This window comes from Callionymus lyra, chromosome 4 (genome assembly GCF_982586985.1).
Source record: "Callionymus lyra chromosome 4, fCalLyr1.hap1.1, whole genome shotgun sequence".
In the NCBI taxonomy this organism is placed as follows: domain Eukaryota; kingdom Metazoa; phylum Chordata; class Actinopteri; order Syngnathiformes; family Callionymidae; genus Callionymus; species Callionymus lyra.
Genome location: NC_141821.1, coordinates 37,076,550 through 37,103,272, shown reverse-complemented (window position 1 = coordinate 37,103,272; position 26,723 = coordinate 37,076,550). Strand labels below are relative to the sequence as shown.

The 26,723-nt window shown below is 38.0% G+C and overlaps 2 protein-coding genes across 4 annotated transcripts; one reads left to right on the top strand and one right to left on the bottom strand.

Moving 5' to 3' along the window:
• Positions 1 to 5,044: 5,044 nt before the first annotated feature.
• Positions 5,045 to 23,249, bottom strand: ccdc171 (coiled-coil domain containing 171). Of its 3 annotated transcripts, XM_087790129.1 has the most exons (24): positions 23,175 to 23,249; positions 22,637 to 22,791; positions 22,369 to 22,561; positions 22,119 to 22,269; positions 21,877 to 22,046; positions 21,099 to 21,245; positions 20,945 to 21,037; positions 20,382 to 20,542; positions 19,747 to 19,873; positions 19,475 to 19,678; positions 16,713 to 16,802; positions 16,435 to 16,647; positions 16,035 to 16,190; positions 15,800 to 15,967; positions 14,180 to 14,639; positions 14,014 to 14,115; positions 8,891 to 9,021; positions 8,675 to 8,812; positions 7,923 to 8,090; positions 7,026 to 7,171; positions 6,418 to 6,472; positions 6,223 to 6,342; positions 6,019 to 6,162; positions 5,045 to 5,350 (listed from the first exon to the last, which is right to left on the bottom strand). In XM_087790129.1, exons 2-24 carry the CDS (start codon positions 22,684 to 22,686, stop codon positions 5,252 to 5,254), a joined length of 3,486 nt encoding a protein of 1,161 aa, XP_087646255.1. In that variant the 5' UTR covers positions 22,687 to 22,791; positions 23,175 to 23,249; the 3' UTR covers positions 5,045 to 5,251. The 3 variants fall into 3 exon arrangements, with proteins under 3 accessions (XP_087646255.1, XP_087646252.1, XP_087646253.1); XM_087790126.1 differs by lacking the exon at positions 5,045 to 5,350 and having other exon boundaries at positions 5,827 to 6,162; XM_087790127.1 differs by lacking the exon at positions 5,045 to 5,350 and having other exon boundaries at positions 5,827 to 6,162; positions 21,099 to 21,242.
• Positions 23,250 to 23,644: 395 nt separating this feature from the next.
• wdr55 (WD repeat domain 55) lies at positions 23,645 to 26,417 on the top strand. Its single transcript, XM_087790125.1, has 4 exons — positions 23,645 to 24,202; positions 24,532 to 24,638; positions 24,737 to 25,006; positions 25,799 to 26,417. Exons 1-4 carry the CDS (start codon positions 23,669 to 23,671, stop codon positions 26,112 to 26,114), a joined length of 1,227 nt encoding a protein of 408 aa, XP_087646251.1. The 5' UTR covers positions 23,645 to 23,668; the 3' UTR covers positions 26,115 to 26,417.
• The last annotated feature ends 306 nt before the right edge of the window (positions 26,418 to 26,723 follow it).

The window sequence follows — 26,723 nt, the reverse complement described above, 5'->3', positions numbered from 1 at the left end:
GAAACATACCTGTCAGTCAAAGTCTCCGGCGATGACGTTTTTATTTTTATCTTTCTTCGTTTCTAATTGTTGTTTCCAATCTCCTCATTAGGATCCTTCACTGCTTGTGTTTCTTCCTGACTCTTCCACTTTTTTCTAATTTCTCCACATTTATGAAGTGATCGTCTCCCCTCCTCCAGCTGCCCTGCCGTGCCGTGATTGGACAATGCAGTGTGGCTAGATGCAGATGTGGATGATATGAATTTTGTTCCACTTTTATTTTTATTTAAAAACGCATCTATTACACTTTTTTTTCCGTTTTTTTCATTTCATTGCCCTGTTTTATCTTTACAGGAAACATAAAGAAATAAGAAAGTCATTCATTTAAGGTTTTGTGGTCGTATTGTACTTCAATAGATCAATTCTCTGTGTATGATCTCATTGAAAGTTGGTTTGACATATTTATGATGTTTTATCAAACATTTGTGATGATCTACATGAAAATGTGTTTTTTCTTTGAGTGTTTGCAGATGCCAGTCATGTGATTATGGTGTTAAATACTGGCTAACATGTCCTTCTTCTGACTTCTGTGTTCTGTGTCCAGTGAGAAACACCCCTGGTGCCGCCGACTGGCCCCCTCCCACACAGGGTTGAGATTGAATCAGGGTGTCAGTAGGGCACTTGGCCTGCCGCTGCTACAGCACAAGGTTAAATGAATCTCAATGGCCAAGATTTACTTTTAGGAGAAAGACACTGTGAGTTATTAAATCTTGTTGTACTTTAGAACACACACAGGATCCCACTCTCTATCAAATTGTTTGAAACTCAAGTAGAAGAAAGTCCTTTCCTCATTGCCATCTTCAACTAAATATTGTGGCTTCAAGATAAACTGATCCATTTGTGTTTGTCCTTTCAACTGTGTGACTGTGAACAAACAAACATGTTGTCCTGGTGAAGTTTATTCGCTATAGTTGTTGGTGCTGGTGCAGAGTGAAGGTTGTTGGACAGGATGAGCGCCTGGGGGGGGGGATTCAGCGGACCTTATTTTATTTGATGTCATGCTAATTAGAATATCAGATGATATCATCACCACCGTTTTTGACACACTTCCCAACCAGAACCTCTCAGAGGGGTCGTGCTTGAAGACGTATCGTGTGGTACCACCTCCTCGCCGTCCTGTGCGTCCTGCGTTCTTGGCAAAGTCTTTCTCGCTGAAACAGGTCGTATTGTTTAGTCAGGAAGAATTTGGATGAAAGTATTAATCACAACTTGACCAAAGTTGGAATGATTTTCTGATGATCATTTAGCAATGATGATAAATTAAAATATAAACCTTCATTTCTTTTCGAGTTCCTGTTGGTCATTAGAGACAAACCAGAAACTTACAACCCACTAAAACACTGGTATAGGACAGGGGTGGGTATTACACATTTCATACTTTGGATGTTATAAGTTAGGAAAAAAAAGAAGCTTTAATTTGATTGGGAAACCTGGAAAAAGAAACAACAAAGGGAATAGAAAGTAGAATATAAAGTATATATTTATTATATTTTTTTAGGCTTTGATTTTAGAAATTTCAATATTAATGTCAATATCGTTAAATGAACTATGAGACGACAATAGTGTATAATATAAATGTTATTTATTCCAAAATATTCTATATATATATATATATGTTTATATTTAGTGGAACAATGTCAAGATATAAAGGCAATACATCACCCGTGTATTGTTTCAGTCTGAGCTTATTCTGGCTGCAGAAATAAAGGCATTACAATGCTCAAAACTAGCAGTCAAGAATTTTAAGATAACAGATAATGTATTATATAATAATACCTGACGTTGCCCAGGTATAAAAATAAATACGTAAATATAATACTTCCTCTTAAATGCATCTGATCCTGTTCCATCACGGAGCACATCATTGACAATCTGCTTATTTTATTGTATTTTCAAGGTACACTTTTTTATACCAAAGTGACATCCTCATCAGGCCCAGCTGGCGGGATCCCCCTCTGTCACTTTTCTGTCATTAGTCACCACATTATCTCAGGCTTCAGAGGCTCCCACTGTGAATTTTACATGAATTTTATCTGTGTGTGTTGAAGGTTTTGTATAAGAGGGACATATTAAGGCTCTTTACTGACATATGGTCTTCTCTCTCCGCCGCATCACTCTTCCCATCATTAGCGTTTCCAGGTCCCTTGTCTCCAGCTCTGCGAGCGTGAGCGCTCCCACCCTCCTTTATAACTGTGTCATTGCTCCACCCCGGCGAGCGTTTGCTCGCGAGGACTGGTCTTTGTAGCAGCTCCAACTTGGCTCCGCCACAGTCGCAGAGATGGGAAAGTGTGTGTTTAAGTGTGTGTGTTGTCACAGGTACAACTAGGACAGCAGGCTGGGAGGTTCAGGGACCTGCAGAGATGAAAATAAAGTTGGGGAAATTAAAACCGCCCCGGATAATCACAAGGGAGACTCAGAACAAAAACAGGACATTGACATTATTTAATGAATTCTATTTGTACTCATGTTTTCCTCTTTTCTGATGATGGTTAAATCTTTGATGAAGAAGTTGAAAGACGGTTTTACCACCACAATGAGGAGAGTCACTACACTTTACTGCAAAGTGGAATTTTGCACATTTCCAAAAATAAACTAGCCCATTTCTTCTTGACACCTATAGCAGACATCTGGTATGTTTGGATTAAATGTAAGAAGTTTTTCTGGTGTCTGATGCATATTCTCATTATCAACTTGCATTGCATATTTCCCATAGGATTATTAGCTGATGGTTTGTAAGTGTTACGATGTTTTTTTTCCTATAACTTTCTGTTGATACTTTCATTGCAAATCTGCATTCCAGCTTTTATATTAGACTTAAATGCATGTGAGAGGGGTTTAAGCTATTTAATATGTCTGAAATTATTTATCCATTCATTTTCGTCACCACATTATCCCTAACTGGGGTTGTGGGGGGGCTGGAGCCTATCCCAGTTTCCTTGGGCAAGAGGCGGGGGACACCCTGGACAGGACACCAGTCCGTCACAGGACACACAAAGCATACATGCATATAAAGAAAAGGAAACTCTTTATTTCTAAAGTATTTCTGAACTTCATACCAAATATCTACCATATTTCAGTCCTGATCACTTGCTATTGCTTTTGATAGTAACTAAAAAAAAACTATTCAAATATGCTTAATGAGCGAAGAATAGAGGAATATCAAGCAATCAATCCATCATTGAAGATGGTGATCACAAATTGCCAAAGTTCGGTTAAGAATGATTTGTCTGCTGATTTTCTGACCCATTTGTGGCTGCCTTCCTGACCACCCTTGGGCTCCACAGACGGTGGATGCTTTTAAAAAAGGACTCAAAAGAAACATTTTTTTAAAAGCATACTTTTAATATTGTAATGTTTTGTTTTTTTGTTTTTTTAATGTCTATATCTTGTTCTAATGTCTCTATCCTGCTTTTAAACTGTAGTACTTTGAGATTTCTTGACCAAATGTAAAGTGCAATACATAAAAGAAGATTATTATTATTATTATTTGTCTTGCTTCTTTGCATGATGGTGTCTGTGTTTCTAAATGGTAAATGGTAAATGGCTCTTACTTATATAGTGCTTTTCTAGGCTTATTCAGGCCCCAAAGCACTTTACACTAAGTTACACATTCACCCATTCACAGTACACACAAAATCACACACTGATGGAAAGGTTTTATGATGAGTTTTGACAAAAAACTATGATCCAGGTTTCGATGACACATCCATAGCGTTCTCAAATATGGCAGCTTGTTAAATGAGATTAAAATTTTGTCTAAATGAAAAAGGCTGTAGAAATATTGGAATTGTGTCTTCTTGTGTAAAAGGGATCGTAGGCATAATAAAAATGGAGGTTGATTTTTCTTGTTTCGATTTTGTTCCAAGCACTGAAAAAGCAATTTGTGGTTTGGTTAAGATAGATTATTACATTTTCATAAATAGGTTTGATGTCCTATCATTAGACATAATGGAATATATTTAATTTATTCTGGCCATTTTTGAGGGGCCAGCAGTGTGACAGTTATTCCAGGATCTTGTTGTCCGCGACAACTTGATCCTGCTTTTGTCTCAGGATAATCCGATTTATCCCGAAGGACATTCACGGCTACTCAGCCTGCCTCACATTTTGTCACTTTCATGAACTTAATCTGTCATCTGGGACAAATTCGGGCAGCAACAGTGGACGTTCCCTGCTGACTGAACAAGTCGTGGTTTAGTCAGGGGACTGAAAGAATTCACCACACTCAGCTCCCGCCAAGGCTGCCATGCTAAGCTAAGCTAACTGGATGAATGCCCCACTCAGTGTAAAAACCTTCACTAAAGGTCGTGTGAAGCATTTGGCTTAGACTAAAATGTATGCAGACATTTCCATGTTTTATTTAAGCTCATGTAATAAAAATTAAAGCAAGACTATTTACTCAAAAGCATCGCTGCTAAGTGACATCGGGCATAACGATTTCATTAGCTTATCATAAAACATGCAATAAATTCAGTTTGAAGATGTTTTGTATGGTGTAGTTAGTCGGTGTCACAACTTAAAATGTTATTATGTATCACTAGAGATTGAAGGAGTTTTTGGCTTCTCCAAGGGGATAAAAAGGAGAATAACGATGACATCAATTTAGCGAAATCAGCAAAAAGTGTACGACAGCGGCTGTGAGTTTTTGAGACGCTCAACAGAGCCTGGAGGATTCTGTATGTTTCAGGGAATTCCCATGAGATAGAAAGTACGACTGCCAGAGGCCTCCACGCAACTATGCTTACAAGACATTTTTTTCCTTTTTACTAGTTGATTGAAAACTTAACTTTGGTGTGAGAAACTGCAATTTACAGCCATCAAACTTCACATGCACTAATACTGTGTCGGTAAACACGATCGTTTGAGTTATCATGACACTTTTTAAAATAAATAAATAAAAAAACAACACAGAGACGTTCTATGATTTCTGTTCTGTTATCAAAGTTTTCTCTCTCAAATAAAAACACAGTTAAAGGTTTGTCATTCGTGGTCTCTGCTGAAGTTCAAATCATGCATTCAAAGCTGATAAAAGTCTAGACTTTGACGAGGAGGGAACAGATTTTATTTTGACAGCATCCAGCTGCACATCTGACACTGTCGTTATGACGACCATATTGCCATCTAACTCATGTGTTGCCATCCAGCAGGGAGGACTTTTCCAGACATCATCTTCTGCCTCCACGCTTCAGTTGGACTCTCTTCTCAGTGTTGTTTAAGGAACGATGGGGATAAAAACTGAGGAGGAGACCGTAGGCTCCACTCTGGATGTGTTGGTCTCTGACGGAAAGAAATACTGAGGTATCTCCATGACCTTAAACACATAAATACATTGATATAAATAAAAAACTAATATTTAAAATGCTTCTCAAATTTGATTGTTTATTCACAGCTGTTTATTGATATTTAACTTAATTTAAATAATTTGAATTGTATTTTAAAAGTAGTAAGTCCTGAACAAAAAAAAGATTTATTTTTCTGAGTATAATACCATCATAGGCTTTTTCTTTATTGATGTGTGACAAACACATTCGTTTCTTCCACATATCAATTCAAAATATATATAAAAAATAAATATTATATATTTCCACTTCTACTTTTCTTCTCTTTGCTTATTATTATTAAAACAATTTTAATCAAGTTCTTCAGATTTCTCTTTTTATTTATGATTTATAATGCAGGACACACTACACTTTTCTTCAAGTAAACTTTGTGTGAATAATTGTGTGATCTGTGCAGCTGATATTGAATACTACACATTTCACCATTATGGGAGAAATACAAGTTTAACTCAATTTGTTGCTGGAAAAAAGGAAAAAATGATTACATTTTCATTTAATTTTCTAATCATTGATGTTATTACACAATGAAAGATAAAAATAGCTCTCTTTTTACATTTATTCTTTTAAGCTGGTTGCATAAGATGTTCATCATAAAAGCGTGTTGATTTAAAATATTGTTTAAAAATATGTCCAATCTCACAGGGATTTGAGGTAGAATGCAGTTTTCTTGAAGTTCACTGCGCAGAGCCGTCACATGACTTTGATATGTGGAGACTTCCTGCTGAAGCCAGTCAATTCTGCGGCTAAAGGTTTGGAAGAGCTGAGTCACCGACACCAACAGAGACTGAAAACAAAAGAGAGATGAAGACATGTGGATGAGGTGAAAAAGGGCAAACATGGTCACCTGGCATGCTATTATTTCAGGTGCTGCCCTGACGCCCTCTTCTGGTTCCGCAGGTAATCTGAGTGATGGGAGTGGGCGTGGCTCTTTTGAATGATGTTGTTGGTCAAAACTGTCTTTGACCTGCAGGTCAAATATTGATGAGTCATAAAGATGTCTTAACAGTTTGTGTGTGTGCATGTGTGTGTGTATGATCACCTCCTTGTAGCTCTGCTCTGCAGCCTTCATGTAGCTCACCAGACGATCTTTGCATCTAAAAGACGAGAAAGATCATGATGAAAGTAACTAATTTGATCAAAAACAATACATCTGATGATGTTTAAATGCTTTAAATTGTAATGATGTTATTAATACAACCCATAATGCCTTTAAATCCTGACCTTTTTCCTTAACATATATTGAAAAATAATTTGGATAGAAAACATCACATCAATTATTGATGTATTGTTATTTCACATATTTTGAAAATGTTCTTGCACAATATACACCTGTTTTATACACGTGTTTTGGTATCGCTGCCATGAAAAATGTATGGTTTGAGAGCCAATTGTCATTAAATTGTCACTTTCCCATGCAGGGCACAGCAAACGCCAGAAAGAGGTTTGCTTTAAGAACAGTGTTGAAGCAGCACCGCGGGTCACGGCTGCAGCAGCTTCATTATGCTTTGTTACTCGCTGTTGTGATTGTGTGTCAATCTGTAAATAGTTGTTTTTAAATAGATAAATAAATCTTACCCGATATCCTGATTTTAAGTTTTCATTGAAACAGTTTTATTTACTTTTACGAGATTTGAAATTTGATTCTACCTGGCAGCTTCTCTCAGTTCCTCCTCCGACTGCTGTATCCTCTCCTCCAGCCTTCTCCTCTCCTTGTGGACGCCTGACAGATGTTTAGCCAGGATCCTCAGGGAGCACTCCTTCTTTCTCACTTGCTGCTCAACCTTAGAAAGAGACTGAAGGAGAAATACGGACAAGAAATTATGAAAATAATCCCTCTAATCATAAATTCAGCACACATATGTCAAACTCAAGGTCTACGGCCAAATCTGGTTCGTTAAATCATTTAATGTGGTTCGTCAGATGGTTGGTTAAAGGTCAAGCGTAGATTAATGTTAAACAAATTAATAAAACAAGATCTATAGGTATATCAGTGCCATCAGAGCCGAACAGTCTACACTGGACCGGCTCGAGATATTTACCCAGGGTACTTCCAGTTCATATAGCACATATTATATTTTTTAACGCAACATTTCTTCTCGTCCAGGCTTCATTACAAGATGGAAATTAGAGACGAGTACCATGTAGGTATTTGGATGATTTAAGCATTTTTTTGGAGGAAGATAAAGTCATGACAACTGGGCTCCAGTCGCTACATTCAAATTGATATACATTTATGTCTATACCTCTAAAAGGAAGTTTTTGTTTTTTGGCTGAACTAAGCATTTAAGATTACATTTAAAAGGCTATGAATGAAAATGGGATGAATTTAAAAAGAAATATGGCGTTATTGGAATAGAATATAAAACTCTATATGTAAATAAAATCATTTTGAAAATCAAACCAAACCAAAAAAATCAACCCCTCACATACATATATATCACTTCTGTTTACAGAGAGTAAAGTTAGTATACTTTTTGTTAGGCGCTCTTTTGCTAAAACCTTTTGATTGAGTTTGACACCCCTGGTTTAGAAGACTATGTGTACCTTTGTTGTTGCCTTCAGTGAGTTCTGAGTGTTGTGCTGCTGGGTCGACTGAGCGTTGACTCGGTGCTGCAGTGATTGTAGCAGCTGGGATTGTTCCTGGATGAGAGTCTGAGCTTCCTGTTCTCGCATTAGCGCCTGCTGGAGCTGCTCACAGACTCTGTCAAAGTACTGCACCCACAAGAAAAAAATGACTATGGCAAACAATAGATGAGATCACTATAAATAAAAGTCTAAATACACAACTAAATGTATAATACATAAATATGTTGAAAATTAGCAGAAAGTGTACACAAACTGATTATATTATTGTTTAAGAACTATAATATGATAATCTTGTCATTAAAGCTTGCTTGTGTTCGGGACACATTGATTGCTTTGCTCCTTTTAACCAACGCCGACTTATATTAACATTCCTCCTCAAGATGCAAAATGTCAAAATAAATAAAAGACAAAAGGTAGAAGAACAGAAATGAATCAAAAGCGAAAAATATAAATAAATGAAAGAATAAATGATGGAATAATTAAAAAAAACTAAAATCTAATTAAATTAACAAATCAATAAAAGTTTGAATGTATAAATAAATCTCTATTGTATTCATTTAGTTATTTTGACATTTTTCATATTTACTGTATTTACACATTTTGTTATGTATTTCTGCATTAATTAATGTATTTATTAATTTATAATTAAGTAATTTCTTATTTATTGTCCTTCACAATTAACAAATTCAGGTTGTCGACTCCACACGCACCTCTTTTTTCTCTGGCCGACCGGTTCTCTTCAGCGCGGCCACCTCCTGCCTCAGACTCCGCCTCTCCACTTCAGCTGAGTGCAGTCGTTGGCTGTAGAGCAGGAAGTGCTGCTGCAGGCTGGACACCAGGGTCTGAGTCTGAACAGATGATTACATGTAGAACTGGAGATCTTGCTAAAGTAAAAGCTGTGCATCCATGACACAGTTTTGAATCACCTTCATGCTACACTGTCGGCTCAGTCCATGACTGTGTGAGTCTGAGTCTGACTGTGATTGACAGAAGAGGAGGTCGAAAAGGCAGGTCAACCCCGAGCGAGCGGCTGACGTTATATCTTCAGGAGACGAGTCTTAAGAAAAAAAGAATGCGCCTCATGATTGACAGTTAAGTGGACCAATGTGTGTATAGGAAAGTATATCAGTGTCATCTATATATGTCATCGAATATTGAATTGTTGAATTTGACATTTCACAAGTTAAAACTGTTCTTTTTTTATTGATATGTTAAAGCATTGATTTTGGGCATTGATGGATTTTCTTTTTATCAACTATTTAAATTAATAATTTATACAGTATATTTGAAGTTTGAGATTGATGTTTGTTTGTTTTTTTTACACATAGAGTTGGACATTCCAATTTCAATCATTTAAAATATATATTGAGCGTGTGTGTGCATGTATGCGTTCGTGTGAATGGTTGTATGTCTTTCTGTGCCCTGCGACAGACTGGCCTCCTGTCCAGGGGGTTCCCCGCATCTCACCCAAAAAAACAAGGATGTACTCCCCCCTGCAACCCTCTTAAGGGAAAAAGCGACAGAAAATGGATGAATGAATGAATTCATATTTTATTTAGAAAATTTTAAGTCATGTCTATTTAAATTCAAAATTAATATATTGGTATAATAGTGCCACCAGACAATACTGTACAGAGATACCTTATGGTACTATTATACCAACACTTTTTATATTGAATTTGAAATGTTAGAAATGTTGACATTTTTTAAATTAATTTAGAAAGTGTTTTGAATTATTGGAATTGGAATATTAAACTGTGTAAAAGAAAATTAATTTATAATTAAAATGTTAATTTTGTCAACTATTAAAAAAAAATTTAAATGGTTAAAAAAAACAATTGAAGGGGGGCAGAGCTTGGCCGTGTAATGGAGTAGACGTGTTAGCCTTGTGCTCCGTGAAGAAGTTATACTTTTAAAACAAAAAAACTTTCTGGCACCAAAGAAATCCCAACTTTAGTCGTCTGGAATACATAATTTAAACAGGATGCCCAAGAAGGACGATAGCGAGAAAAACTCCAGAGCGGCAAATGCCAGTACACGAGTCTGTGTTAGCAACGAGGACATACTAGCTGCTATCGCTAAACCAGGTGACGAACTGGCCAAAGTGTGTGAATTGGTGAATTCCCTTAAAACTTCTATTGAGGGTCGTTTGGACACCATCGAAGGTAACCCTTCGGCCCTTCAGAAGGATAACCTGGACGTACACCAGCGCCTGGACGGCGCGGAAGAGGCCTTATCGGCGTCCGATAGCCGCATCGCTGCGCTGGAGTCCGTTTGTGAGGGCCTAAAGTCGGCTAACGGTATGCTAAAAGCTAAGCTAAACGACTTGGAGGGGCGCTCCCGACGACTCAACATCCGGATTGTGGGCATCGCGGAGGGCGAAGAGGCAGGTAACCCCACCCGGTTCGTCTCCCAGCTCATCCCCGAACTCATCTAATAGACAATATTCTTTTTTTCCCCCCGTACATCATACCTTTACTAGGATTGATTACTTTAGTTTGGACTCAAAGCTAATTTCAAATGTTACTCACTCGACCTACCATAATATTATTGTATCAGACCATGCCCCCATCTCAATGAAAATAAATTTTAACATCCCCACCCGGCCATATAATTGGAAGTATAACCCTTATCTGTGCCAAGATCATACATTCACACAATATATCGCAAATAAGATAACAGACTTCACTCTGTGCAACGACAATGGGACCGTTTCAGACAATACACTATGGGAGACACTAAAAGTGGTGATCAGAGGTTACATTAAATCATACCAATCACGGCAAAAAAAGCTCAGACGCCAGAGATTCCAGGAGATTGAAACAGAATTAACGAAACTAGAAACTGACTACCAAAATACAAATTCGGATGATACACTACAGTCCATGCTAAAGCTTAAATATGAATACAACCACTTGCTCTGCGATCAGGTAAAAAACTACATATTGCGATTAAAACAAAAACATTTTGAGTTAGGAGATAAACCACACACACTACTTGCCACCAGCTTAAGGGCATCAGATCCGCCACCGCTATCAACAAGATACTCTCTCCAGATGGACAGTTGATAACAGATCCCAAATCGATCAATGGTAGATTTTTGGATTTCTATACTGATGTGTACGCCTCAAAATCCAAAGCGACAGAAGCAGACATAAACACATTTCTTAATATGATCAATTCACCCACTCTTCCAGCTAAAGCCAGAGACGAAATAGATGCAGAGATCACCTTGGATGAGATCAAATTAGCTATTCGGCAATTCCCTAGCGGTAAAGCTTGTGGCCCAGACGGATACGGTATAGAATTTTATAAATCACATATTGACTTACTTTCCCCTTTATTACTTCGCATGATAATCTGCTCATTAAAAGAAAATTCACTTCCCAATACATTATACGAAGCTAATGTCTGTCTGCTTTTGAAAAAAGACTGTGATGGTGCAGAAGTTACATCATACCGACCCTTAAGCCTTCTAAATTGTGATCAAAAAATAATAGCTAAAGTTCTTACAAACAGACTGTCCAAACATATACATAGTTTAATCCACTCTGATCAAACAGGTTTCATACCAAACAGGTTTCCACTTTCAAATACACAACGTATTCTAAACATTGTTAATTCCACAACGCATCCTCATTCTGCAATTATATCTTTAGATGCGCAACAAGCATTTGACCAAGTCGAATGGAAATTCATGTTTTTAGCTCTCCGTAGGTTTGGTTTTTGCGACACATTTATTTCATTTGTTAAACTTCTTTATAGGGATCCTAAATCCTCTATACTAACAAACTTTGACAAATCCCCCCCTCTTAGCTTGAACAGAGGCACTCGACAGGGCTGTTGTTTGTCACCAATGCTTTTTGCTTTGGTGATTGAGCCTCTCGCCATTGCAATTCGGGACAATGTAAATATTGAGGGCATCAAATGTGGCATGATTACCTCTAAGATCAGTCTGTATGCAGATGACCTGATTCTTACTCTATCAAACATTCAAAGCTCCCTTCCACCACTCCTTGAATTTATGAAAACATTCGGCCAACTTTCTGGTTTTACTATAAACTGGAACAAAAGTGTCCTCATGCCGCTAAACAATGACCTTGACCAAAACTTCCTTTCAAATCTTCCCTTTAAGCTTTCAATCGATTACTTTACTTACCTGGGCATAAATATCACTAGAAATCCCAAATACCTATTTAAGAAAAACTACTTGATCATCACTGATAAAATTAAAACACTGGTTGAGAGATGGAAGTTATTACCTCTTTCTCTTGTTGGACGTATCAATGCTGTTAAGATGACGATACTTCCTAAACTAACTTATCTGTTTCAAAATCTCCCTATATTATTAAAAACATCATTTTTCAAAAACATTGACTCAATTATCATGCCCTTTATTTGGTCCTACAAGCACCCCCGAATATCCAAGGATCACCTACAAAAATCCAAAGTTGATGGGGGCTTTGGTCTCCCTGTCTTCCGTCATTATTATTGGTCATGTAATGCGAGAAATTTTATTTTTTGGAATCCACTAAAACATGTAAAAACTGAATCTGACTCTCTTTCCCCACTTTGGCCTGTAATTCAGACCAACAAATTAATAACAAGTCAGGGTTTGTCGCCATCTGCTGTCTTACTCTCAAACGTTAAGCTTCAAACAAAAAATATCCATGATTTCGTACTTCAAAATTCCTTTAAAATCTTGGCACAGATAAAGAAGACGCTCAACATAACAGAGCAATCAGTCTTAAGTCCGTTATGTAACAATCCTGCCTTCAAACCAGGCCAAACAGACCCGGTGTTCATCGACTGGGCTAAGAGAGGCCTTACAACAATTAAAGACCTGTATATAGATGGCACCTTTGCTTCATTCGGGCAGTTAAAGGAAAAATTTGAGTTGCCAAACAACCATCTTTTTAGATATTTTCAAGTGAGGAACTTTGTCAGTAAGTCTTTTCTTAATTTTGAATCGCTCCCGATAGACCACAACTTTTTTACCATTGTCTCGAAGTCTCCCACCTGTAAACATCTTATCAGCCATCTTGTCAAACTATTTGAAACTAAGCCGTCGTCAAATCACATTCACGATGCATGGGAAAGGGATCTGAATGTGAGCATTCCTGAGGAGGTGTGGAACGACTCTTTGTCCACAATAACATCTTGTTCCATAAATGTACGACTACAGCTCATTCAGTTTAAGGTTGTTCATCGGCTCCATTACTCTAAGACAAAATTGAATTGAATTTTCCCAAATATTTCGTCAATATGTGATAAATGTAAACAATGTGATGGTACTCTTGCACACCTGTTCTGGTCCTGTCCAAGTCTCACTTCTTTTTGGTCCAATGTTTTTAATAGTCTTTGTGTTGCATACAATCAGACTCTTGTACCAGATGGATCATTGGTTATTATGGGTTGTACCAACGATACAAAAAAGCTTCCCAAAGCATTTCAGCAGGCCCTCGCCTTCGGTTTGGTTGTGGCAAAGAAGACTATTCTTCGGGAGTGGAAGTCAGCTTCTCCTCCATCATACAAAGTCTGGATGAACGACATGGCCTCATGCCTCTATCTGGAGGAGATTCGATTTTCCCTTTCTGGGAATGCAGGAAAGTACAAAAAAATCTGGGATCCTTTCATTCAATTCATTAAGAGAGACATTTATAAATTATCCTTGAGCTGGACTTTTCTCCTGGACACCGAGGTCCTTTGAACCCCTTGACGTACTACAAGAGTGTTTATTATCATTAAGCTTTTGCCTGACAGTTGTTTTATTTTATTTATTTTCTTTTTCTTTTTAGTATTTTTTATTTATTTTTTCTCTTATATTTCTACTCTTGTCTACTTTATTCGGTACAGTGTATTCTTTTTTCTTGTTATTTTAATTTTCTTTGTTTCCTGTGCTTTAATAACCTGGTTTTCTTTTGTACTCTTGAACATGTTTGCACTTTGTTATAAAAATTGTATAAATAAAATATATTTAAAAAAAAATTGAAATTTAAGTTTATCCTTCCAATATTCTGATGACACTGATGTACTTTCATAAGTGTACCTGTATGTGTCAGCGTCCTCTGTAGGTCAGCAACAGACGACAGAATGGATGAAGCGAGATGTTTGGATCGAAGCAACTGAACACACACGTCTTCACCAGCATCTGAAGAGATATTGCATGAGTTAGGTGTTTGAAAGAATTGAATAAATAAGTCACAACTACCGACCTCCACTCTGTCTTTTATGTATCCCAAAGTCAAACTCTGAGCGGACCTGAAGGCTTAGCGATGGATAAAATATTTTCAAACGAAAAACTGCTGGAGTCATTTGAGCGATAGAGCGCCACCTCCTGACAGCCAACACCACAAAAACGACCCTCCTCCACCGCCGTAGTCTCTTTGTTCCGCCGTCCTTCTCCTCTTCCTGCTCCAGAGCACACGCCAGCGTCCTCACCTCCTGAGCCAACCTCTCTTCTTCCTCCAGACGCCACGACAGAAAACGTTTCTGTTTGCACAGCGTCTGCAGACGCCGCTGAGTGTGTGTCAGAGTCCCAAGGAGCAGTGCAAAAGCCAAGAGGAAGGAGTCGGACTCTGTGTGGCTTTTGGATAAAAGGTTTTGAGCATGTGTGAGGTCCGCGGTCAGAGAGACAACATGGATGTTGAGGGAGTCACACTTTGAGCGACAGCACTGAGGAAAGAGAGAAAAGAGAGAATTTTCCTTGATAACGGTTTTTATAGTTGTTTAGAAGCGTTCCCTCATACTTTGCGGCCCTGCCACCCAATCACAAGCATTGTTCACTGGATTTACCATCCACATTCAATGATTGAAGCATTATTTATATTTTTGGATTAGCCATAAGAGAAATAATTTTTATTCTTAGATTATTTACACTAAACACATCAACATCAACATCTAAATGTTTTAAAAATATATGAAAAATTGACAGTTTATTCTTGGTTTTTAGATATTTATTTTAGAATGTACCGTAATGTGGAATGTGACTGGGGATCTGTGGATCTCAATGGGACTTTTCTGGGTAAAATAACCTTTATTCACAAATTATTAATTGTTGATACTAAAATAATGCAAAAACAAAGATTTATATATTTGCCTCACATTTCTGATAAACGGATTTGGATCATTTGCTTATGGCAATTAATTATTAGCAACTTTCAACATGACATAAAGTTATGCAAGTTTTTTGCTATGCAGAAAAAGGCAAATTGAAAAAGGAATAACTGAATTCAAACAATTTATCTTGGACATAAACCAAATAAAATAATGATCACAAGTCAGTTCTTTATTTAATGTGCTGACAAAATGGCCTTTATTGTTTCCCTCAGATAATTCACTTAGAACAATATTATTATTTCATGTTTTGCTTCCTGAGCTTGGATAAGCGCTAGAAGATGGATGGATGGTATTTCTGCTTTCATCTCTTTAAGATTGTTAATTAGTTTTAAAAATATTTTAACTCTATTTTACTGTTATTGAGGTTTGCTAGTGCTATTATAAATGGGCTTTGCTGAATGTAAAACATGTAATAAAAGAACTTCAGGATTAACCTGATGGAGTTTAGGTTTATTTGTCTTATATTTTTATAAATCATTTGAATATAAAATCCCTGGATTTCCAAGTAGCATCACTCCAAACCAGATTTTGAGCTTATCAAGCAACAAATATAATACAACTACTATTGAAGGTAAACACTCAAGAGGAAATCCACAGGGAGTATTCCGTTCCTGACATCAATCCACTAGTGGGAAATATGGCACTTGGGACAGCGAACGAGAAAAAAACCTCCCTCACGTCGATGCAAATCTGCTGACTCAGTTACTGTGTTTTACCTCCAGCTCTTTCTGGAGTTGCGTGACAGTGAGTGTGTGCTTGCTGCTCCAGGCGTCGTCCCTCCTCCGCTGTCTCTCCTGTAACCGCGACAACAAACTTTGCTGTCTGTGCTGCAGCTCCCTCACGCACACACTTTTCTTTGTGCAGGCGCTCTGAAGCACAGAAACCTGCAAACAAGAAGATGTAAACTGTGGGACACTCCCGGACACACTGCTCTTATAAGGGGACATTCACCTTGTTGTTGGCTTTCAGCAGGTCAGAGGTCAGCTGCTCAACTTGCTCGTCAATGACATTGCACAGCTCTTTCCAGGTTAAATGTACCTCTGAACTCTGGTGGTGACGACCAGCCGGGAGACGTTGGTGAAGAGACTCGAGGAAGGACAGACGCTCCTAACACATGCACAGACACCGTGTGACACCGAGTTAAATCGGGTTAACCCAGCATACATTGAATTAAACTCTTCTCTTGTTGCAACATTATGGGATGCCTGATGAGAAAACTGGAGTGCACACAATAGGTTGAGAAGTAAATATAAAACTATACAAAAGAAGATAAAGGAATTATGTTTAAGTTGTTGTATTCAAGGGGGAAATAAATGTAGAAATCATCGGAATTCTAGATTTATCGAAGCACCTCTGATTCCACTTGGTGTAGATCACTCCTCTTCTGGACACATGCCAACTTCTCCTGACACTCTTTCTCTCTCTCGTCCAGCCGCTTCTCCCACTCCTGCTTCTCGTCCAGCTTCTTTTTCCTCTCCTTGTCCAGTTCCACCTGCAGACTTTCCTGAAGACCCAGCCATCTCGAGCGCTCCTTATGCAGCGATCTGATGTCCTGATGACACTTCTGACGAAACAATAGTATATTTCAAGACCTTCTTTAAATAAAGAAGAGTAAATGTTTGTGTTTACTTCAATTTGTTGTTTCTGGGCTGATGCCAGCTGTTGGAGCTTGTTGTTCTCCTCATTCAGTCTCTCTGAAGCAAACAGCAGATCTTGGACCTGCCACGAAAAGTGCCAAATTACAAGAAAGATTTTGAAAAAATATAGTCAGATAAAGCAAGAGATTTGAAATTAAAAGAACATTTTTAACTTCATCTCGTCTTCTCCCACTTTTACGGGTTCGGGTCAGGGGGGCAACATCTTAAGCAGGGAGGACCAGACTTTCCTCACCCCAGGTACATCGCCCAGCTCTTCCCGGGGGGACCCGAAGGCATTCCCAGACCAGCTGAGAGATATATTCTGTTCAGCGTGTCCTGGGTCTGCTCCCTGGTCTCCAATGGCGAGACATGCCCCGACCACCTCACCAGAGAGGCATCCTAGTCAGATGGCCAAGCCACCTTAACCGACTCCTTTTAAAGCGGTGGAGCATAGGTTCTACTCCAAGCCTCTCCCAGATGGCCTTGCTTCTCTACCTACAGTATCTCTAAGATTGAGCCGAACCCCTTATGGAGGAAAGTGTTTTCTGCGATCTTGTTCTTTCAGTCATTACCCACCGTTCATGTAAATAGTTGAGGGTAGGGTTATAGTGACAGAGAGCTCTGCCTTTTGGCTTAGCTCTCTGTATACCGGTCGATAACTGCAGATGCCGCCCCAATCCGACTGTCAATCTCACACTCCATTCTTCTTTCACTGGTAAACAAGACCACAAGGTACTTAAACTTCTCTATTTGGGGCAGGTTCTCATCTCCAAACGGGAGAAGGCTTGCCACCTTGTTCTGAGAACCATGGACTTGGAATTGGACAATTTTAACTCCATATAGATAGGTTTTTATATTTTCATTTATTAATTGTATAAACTGACGCATACAGTGGGTTCAGAAAGTAATCAGATCCCCTTCTATTTTTCACTCTTTGTTTCATTACAGCAATTTGCTAAAGTCATTTAAGTTAATTTTATTTACTCATTAATGTACACTCAGCAACCCATCCCAACTTGACTGAAAAAATACAGAAATGCTAATTTATTAAAAAGTGAAAACTGACTCACATGGTCATACGTATTCAGACCCTTTGCTGTGATACTTATATATAACTCATGTGTTGTCCATTTATTCTGATCCTCCTTGAGATGGTTCTACTCATAGACATATATACATAGACGCCGCATCGACTGCTGCCGCCCACTAGAGCGGTGTGTATACAGGGCGGCCATCTTGGTACAGATCCATTTTGAAGTGATAGATGAAACAAATGAAAGGTATGCTGAAGATAATGTCACAATATGAAATAATTTTTTAAAAGGAAATATTCTATTGAGAAAATATAGGATCAAATTATGATTAGGATCACTGCAATGTAATAAGAAGTGCAGCGTGCAAATGACAGTTTTATTGTTTCAGACAGATTGTTGATACTACCTCAGTAATAGATCATTTGACAGAAGTTACTTTTGATGCAACTGGACTTGGGACAATAGATTTACAAAAATAATTTATTACAAAAGAGCTAAACATTAATAATAATCAATAATTTAATAACAACCTGCCTGTACTATGTTATCCCTTAATTACATTTTACCTGTGAATTCCACGAGATCTAGTTCATATATTCCTCTCATCAGAGCATCCATAAGCGGCACAGAAGTCCGTCATCTTCTGACAGTTGCTTGTCTGCTGACAAAGTTAGGAGTAAAACCAGCATTTATTTTAAATATCCAAGCACCCTGTATCAAAGCTACATGTAGGACGATTTGAATGGACCAAACCGTTTGAAAATCGGTCCAGAATTCAGCGAATAATTGTATTTTAAGATTGAGAAGTACCTCTTTCCCTTCAGCTCTTAATGCGCAGCTGCCTCTGGTGAGACTGTACCAAGATGGTGACGCTGTATACACATCCGTCTGCAGTCAATGCGGTGTCTATTGTATACATGGTACATATACATACTACGGTTCTAACCCTTCAGTGGAGTCCAGCTGTGTTTAATTCAACTGACTGGACTTGATTAGGAAAGGCACACACCTGTCTATATGAGACCTTTGAGTTCACAATGCATGTCAGAGTAAATAAGAATCATGAGGTCGAAGGAATTGCCTGAAGAGCTCAGAGACAGAATTGTGGCACAGATCTGGCCAAGTTTACAGAAGAATTTCTGCAGCACTCAAGGTTCCTAAGCGCACAGTGGCCTCCATAATGAATACTTATGAACATGTGACATTTCAGTTTTCCTTTTTTGATAAATTTGCAGAAATCAGTTTCTTTCTGTCAAGATGGGGTGCCGAGTGTACATTAATGAGGGAAAAAATGAACTGGTTTTAGCGAATGGCTGAAATGAAACAAAGAGTGAAAAATAGAAAGATGTCCGATTACTTCCCGTACCCACTTTGTCAATTAAATCCTGTGTAAAAATTTAAAAAATGGAATAAGATGGACAAAATACAGAAACTATGGAGGGAAAATAACTTTTTCAAACTTTTTTTTACATATTAAATGGTTAACTGAAAGTCATCTAATTATTTGACATCACAAGGCAGAGTTTGAAAAATTATTTAATATATAATGTTTAAATTATGTTTAACTCCCTCCAACTTAAACGTATGTAGTGTCTATATTTTAATTTTCTTACAGTAATGGTTGGTGTTGAAATATATTTAGTTTTTATTATTCTGTTTTTTTTTTTTTTTTTTTAAATTCTGAATATGTGTAATGTATGTTTGACGATTGTATATTCACCCGTTTTTCAGCAACTTCCACTTTAGTATTGAATGCATACAGTGTTGTATTTAGCATCTTCAGGATTTCAGGGGGACTCGAGTTTCCACTTTCGGGCTCCTTGGATGAGACTTTTCCCGTAACATTGTGCCGCTGAAGAGTTTTTCTGATTTCTCTCAAGAAGTTCAAGAGCAAATCTTCAGATTCACACAGCTTGTTGGTGGTCTACACACATACATAGAATACCAGTTATACATAAAAAAAATAATCTATTTTAGATTTAATTAATTTACCTCTTCCAGAATCAGTTGCGTGTTACAATGCTCTTGTTTTTCTTTTTCCAGGTTTTGTGTGAATTCAGCCGTGATCTTTTGCACCTTTTCCAAGTCAGTCATACTCTGCTCTTGTCGTTTCTGCAGCCTACAGAAGAAGGATCATTTTTAAAAAAAACAACACAAATCGATATTCATTTTAAGTTAAATTGTCCCTTAATGATGGATATAATCTCTCATTGAAACAAATATTGGACTTGCTATCGAGATTTTAGTATGATTGCCTATTAAAAATTTTAGCATCCATGAGACTCTGGGTAGTTAAATTTAAAATATGACACCAGGGTGAACACAAAGAATGTGAGAATCATCTAATATCTTTTGTAAGTAACATTCATTTCTTAGAGACCAGATTTTTTAGGAAATTATTTTAGTTCACTTAAACGTTGAACCTGTAAAGTAGGGAAAATAATTAAAACACAAAATATATATGAGACCAGAAACCAGTCCAGAACTCCAAACTATTGAGCTTTAGGGTGAGATGTATTTTTATGCACAGAGATTTGAGTATGTTGAGTAAGCCACAACTTAAATAGAGTAAAAGTGTAAAAACAGAGATAACAAAAGTAAAATGTGAAATAAAATCACAAACTCACAGCTCCAGAGCATTTTCTGCAGTGTTGGCCTTTTCCTGCTCCAGATTGTAAACCCGCTCCAACTCCCTGAACTGAGTTTGCAAAAGCTCCAGGTTGTACAGCGCATCCTTCTGGCCGGAGTGCTCTGCTGCCAAAACCGCTTCTAAGTCCTGCACACGAAGCTAAACAAGACATTAATTTGAGTTAATACAATTGTACAGGTTGAACATATCAGAAAGGGTGATTAAAAATAACTGTAGCTCTACAATTAACAGAAGTGGAGGTAAGAAATAAGCACTAAGAATGTTTCAAAAATGGTGCAGGTCAAGACTACAACTTTTTAGGATTCCGCAGTGGTAGATAGGCTATCGGTTGGCAATACTGTATAAATGTACAATAGTTTTGGGAACAAAACAACTTAATGAATGTATAATGCTCTTGCTGATAAGGATAGAAAGCAGACATTGTTGTGTTGCAACAGAGTTAATACTGATGATGTAACTTTCCTCCATTTTAGGTACTTGTCATTGTGGGGTATGACAGCCATCCTTTAGATATTTGTCTAAAAAAACTGTATGATTCACCTGCATGATCTCAAAATTAAACTTCCACTCCAGGTGAGAAGCTCTCTCTGCCTCAATTTTTGACTCCAGAGTCTTCACTTTCTGGATGGATGCCTGGTAGGAACACACAAGTAAGAGTTTTGTCCTGAACATGATTCCCATCCATCGCACTCACTTCTTTTTCACTCCTGCTCCTTTCTTCTAGTTCTGACACATATTTTAGGTCATTAGCTTGTTGTCTGTTTGCTTCAGCTTCCGTCTCTCGCTTCTTCTGGACCTCTGCCATCCTCCTCTCTGCCTCCTCAATGGCCTCATTTTGCTGCTAGAATTAAGAGAAAACCGTTAAAACGAGTGAAACATAAAAGGAAAATGTTAGAGCAGGGGTTTCAAACTCAACTGGAAGGCCACCAGAGGTCAAAAATTGTTGAATCTGGGCAGTCGCCTTTAAGCATTTTTAATGTCTTTGACACATTTCATCATATATTTTTGTTTATGGATTTTTTTGTGGTTTTACTGCGAATTAGGGCTACATTTTAGTTATTTTATTTCTGAAATCAGTTCCATCTTATAATCAAAGCTAAAAAATATAATGTTTGATGGGATTATCTTTATTCCTTAACAATCTGAAATTGAACAAAAATAAAGTTGCTTGATCTGTACTATGTACTTATAATGTCAAGGGCCCCAAATAGCCCATTTTTAATCGATAAAAAAGATAAAGGATGGATGAATATACAAAGTAAGATGAAAAGACCAAATTTACACTACATCACCTACTATATAAAAACTGTGAATGTGAGATTAAGTATTTTATTATCTTAAACCAATTAATTTATTAAGAGCAATCAAACAACAAACACAATCTTGCAACTAACATTAGAAAATATTTATGTGGGACTTTTCAAAAATATATATTGAAAAACAACAACATTAAGCTCAGGCAAAATGATTACCTGTAGTAACTTGTGCAGTTGCTGGTTCTTTGAGGTACAACTCTGAATAAGGAGGTCACGCTCATTAATTTCCTGCTGCAAGGAATGCTGGTCCTCTTCCCTGGCCCGTCTGGCAATATCGATCCCTTTCTGCAGTTCCTGAACTTTTTGTTGAAGCTCTTCTACTTGTTCTTGTGAAATCACATAAATCATCAACATATGTGTGGACATCGTTTAAAAAAAATGACAGATTATTAAATTACTCCGGAGGTTTTGTCTGTCCTCGCCAAGTTTGATGGCTCGCTCAGCTTCTCTCTTGCTCACAGTCAGCTGTAACTCAAGCTCTGTCCGCTGAGCTCCTCCCCGCTCTACAGATGACCTGAGTCTGGCCGCCTCCAGGTGTAGATGATGCAGCTGAACACAAATATTTATTTAATACCTTCCTAAATAAAGTTACATAGTAATCTTTGTTTTAAACCAAAATTGTGTCCAAATGCATACATATAAACATACCTGTTGGTTGTGTTTAGACATCACATCCAACTTCTCTTTCTCCAGTTGATTAATTCTCCATCTCAGTCTTATGGACTCTTTGCTTATGTCCTCCCCCTCTGATACAGTCCTCTTTCCCTTTGTACACTTGTTTTTTTCTACATCGGACCTCCCCCCTCCACATATCCCTTTCTGGTTCATGACGTTTTTTGACCTGTGACATAAATTAAATGGCATTATCCATTGCATAAAATAGATTACTTTTGCAATTAAAGCATAGTGTCTGTACCTTGCTTTTGTTGGCTCTGGGTTCCTGGATGAAGATCCAGGCTGTAACATCAGTATCTCCTGCCCAATCTCTGTGTTCTTCTCCTGCCTTAGACGCCCTCTCTGCTCCGATGGTTTGTTCTGCTTTGCGCCACGTTAACACGTCGTACGATGGAGCTAAAGAATTACGCAAGGAAAGTATGAAGGCTGAAATTCAAGCAAAACACAGCCCGTGGTCCAGTTTCAATGACGCAGGCTTGTTGCTGGGTTGCAGCCGTTCCCTTGCCAGCAGACGCGCTCTCTGATGTTTGTTTGGAATTTTACAATGTTTAAAATATGTAGCCTTGAAAGAGTAAGAAAAAATATTCTAGACTTTGTATTCGCCTTTTTGTTGCTTTTTATTTAGAAGAAAGTAAGACGGAACTCACAGTCGAAATAATTGATTGAATATAAACTTAAAAAGGTAAATTGGTATACAAATCGACATTTTCATTTTTGTTTGGTGAAAGAAATACATACAAGAGAACAGAAATGTTCGGAAAAACTTTGTAAACACTTACTGCTACAATTGTTTCGTTTGAATCTGACGCCATCTTTGTTGTTGTGTGACGTCATCGCGACACTGACTGTGGATTGGCTGTTCAGGCGGTGTGATCGGGTCACCTGGTAAGAAACATGGTCGTAAAAAATGTTTTACTTAGTATATAGAAAATACACATTTCCAACGTGGATTTTAAAACAAACAATAATTACCCATATAATACACAACAACAATAGGGTTAAAAAACGTATTACTAATTTTGATTCAACAGGGTATAATATTTATGCATTCATATAACGTAATTAAATTTGCTACGGCTAAACTTAAGACCTTTTGAAAATACATGTTCACCTAAAAATGTTTTGATCGTTGAAAAAAAGTGTCCGGGAAGCTTAAAATGTAAAGGTTTAACGACACATCGAGCATTCACCGTGTGCCATACTACAAGTGACCACAGAGGGTGGTGTGATTATTTGTCACATATTTTGAATTTAGTAGAAGAAAAAGTGCAACATGGCGGTGTCCACGGAACACGCTGCAAACACAAGCATTAAAGGAACGAGTCTAAATGAACCATTAGAAACCACCGGAGACACCGTAAGCTCAGTTTTGGCACCGGCGGGACTTTCAGAAGAAGGTTCGGATGATGACGAAGTTGAGTCGACTGGACCGAAGATCAGAGAGACTCCCCAAAACATCAAACTGGAAGCGATCGCCAACACCGTGGCTGTCCACCCGAGCAGAGACCTGCTGGTCTGCGGGGACGTGGACGGCGACTTGTATGCGTACTCGTATTCGTGCACGGAGGGCGAGAACCGGGAAGTGTGGTCGTCCGGGCATCACCTTAAGTCATGTCGCCAGGTCCGGTTCTCTGAGGACGGGCTGAAGCTCTACAGTGTGTCGAGAGACAAGGCCGTGCATCTGCTGGACGTGGAGCGAGGTCAGCTGGTCAGCAGGATCCGGGGGGCCCACGATGCTGCCATCAACAGCCTCCTGGTGGTGGATGAAAACATCCTGGCGACCGGGGACGACGCTGGAACTTTGAAGGTGCAAAATACAGATGTCTCGATTAACTTAATAGGATAAAACGGAGTCATAATACGATCTATATACGATATATATATATTTAGTTTCTGCACCAAGAAACAAATTGTTAAAACAGTCAAATTAAAACATTGAAAACACATTTTTATAAACGTTAGGCGTAAGGTTGATTCGCTGTGGCGACCCCTGAAGGCAGCAGCCGGAAGAAGAAGATGATGATGATTATTATTATTATTATTTTAAAACTTCATTCTAAGTGTCGTCATACAGTCGGATTTCATTCTTCGTTTATTTATTTTTTTAACAAAGTAAAAAGGTTTCCCCTTTTGCAGGTTTGGGACATGAGGAAAGGAACGTCATTCATGGACATAAAAGAACATGAGGATTACATCAGTGACATTGCTATTGACAAAGCAAAGAAGACACTTCTGACTGCCAGGTTACAAATAATATAAAATAATAATACAACATAACAAAAATACAATCCCAAAGCATATATTATCCTTTGTAACATAATTAACTCTTTTTGCTCTGCAGTGGTGACTGTACTATGGGTGTGTTCAACATCAAGAGACGGCGGTTCGAGTTCCTGTCAGAGACCCAGAGTGCTGATCTATCGTCAGTGAAGATAATGAAGCGTGGAAAGAAGGTGGTCTGTGGTTCCAGTGAAGGCAAAGTTTACATCTTCAACTGGAATGGTTTTGGCGCGACAAGTGACCGCTTTGCAATCAAGGCTGAGTCAATCGACTGCATACTTCCAATCACTGAAAACATCATGTGCACAGGCTCCATGGATGGATACATCAGGTATGGATTTCCTAACTTGTATTCACTGTAAAGTTTAAGAAATCTCCCTGAAGGATGCCATCATGTCCTTATCCCAGCGCCCTCCTGTTAATTTTCAGAAATAGGGTTTTTACACCCCTTTTTCCGGGGTTCTTCGGTCAAATTTATCGATCTTCCCGGTTTCCTAAGGCGACACACAATGGGTGAACACAAAGAATGTGAGAATCATCTAATATCTTTTGTAAGTATCATTCAAGACAAGGGAGAGCGCAGCAATCGGTAGCGAGCCTGGGGAGGGGCCCACCGCCGACACTGTCGGTCCAAGCTGCGGCGGAAACTGTGCAGTTTTATGCACGTCTTTTTAACTTTCGTCATGTGGAACACCCCCTCCACCCCCATCAACCGCAAACTCGATCTACTTCCTTTTCAACCTCTTCAAAATAAAACAGCGGAAGTAAATATTAACACAATGGCGAGTGCATGGAAGTCCGTTACAGTGGCATATATGCGCCATTCAGAATCACAAACACGGACATTGGGATTCACACGGGATTAGAATTATCACCAGACGTCTGTGTTTGGTGAATTACAGTTGGTCATTTGCAGCAGAATTATTACATTACAAATCACAGACATGGCGCATTCACACGGGATTAAAACTCAGACATTTTCCGTAATTATTACAAATATTTATTATTAATACTTATCCCGTGCGATTCGGACATTGGACTGTACTTGTAAACGTTCTTGAAAACAAACATTCAGTCTATTATTTTTTATAAAACTCGTTAATTAAATGTTTTCTCCAACCAGAGCCGTCAATCTCCTGCCGAACAGAGTCATTGGCTGCATTGGTCAGCACATTGGTGAACCCATTGAAGAGCTTGCCAAATCCTGGGACAGTCGCTTTCTCATCAGCACGGGACATGACCAGCTCGTCAAATTCTGGGACATTTCCAGTTTACCAAACACGATGGTCACTGAATATCGCAAGAGAAAGAGGAAAGATGGAAGAATGAAGTCATTGTCTAAGAAAGCTCTCGGGCACGATGATTTCTTTGCAGGACTTGTAGAGGAAACGACGTACAAGGATGAAGAAGAGGACGATAGTGATAGTGGAAGTGATTAAAGAGTGTTTTTAACTAAGTTGTGCCCAACTGACTGTTTGGAATAGGTCCATTTTTTTTTTATCTTTAACTTGGAACACATTGAGTTTTTTTTCCATAAAATACAACTCTATCGTGATAGCTTTCTAAAGCATAAGATGAAATACATTATATTATTGACAAAATAAATTACCTCTAAATATTCACAATGCTTGGCGCTAAACCTTGAGTCTTTTTGCTTTGCCTTTTAACTTTAATGTTTAACTGAACTATATTTCCATAACCTACTCAGAATTTGACAATACAAATAAATAATCACCTAAGAACCTTCTTTATAATGTGTATTCTACTCAAGTTAAAATTGTTTTCATACTGAAACAGAAATTTATTTTTTATACATGTATTTTTGTAGTTTTGTGAAAATAACTAAATTATTATAAATATTTTAGAGATAAATAAAAAAAATGTATTTTTTATCCCAAACAGAATCAACATTTCTCTCCTGCAAAAGACTGAAAGGCTTGTGGAATATTATTATATAGAACTGGTCTTAAACAAGAAACACCATTAGGATTTGAATCCACCCTTTAGATTCGAAAAAATTCTCTTCAATTTGAACAAAATTATTGATT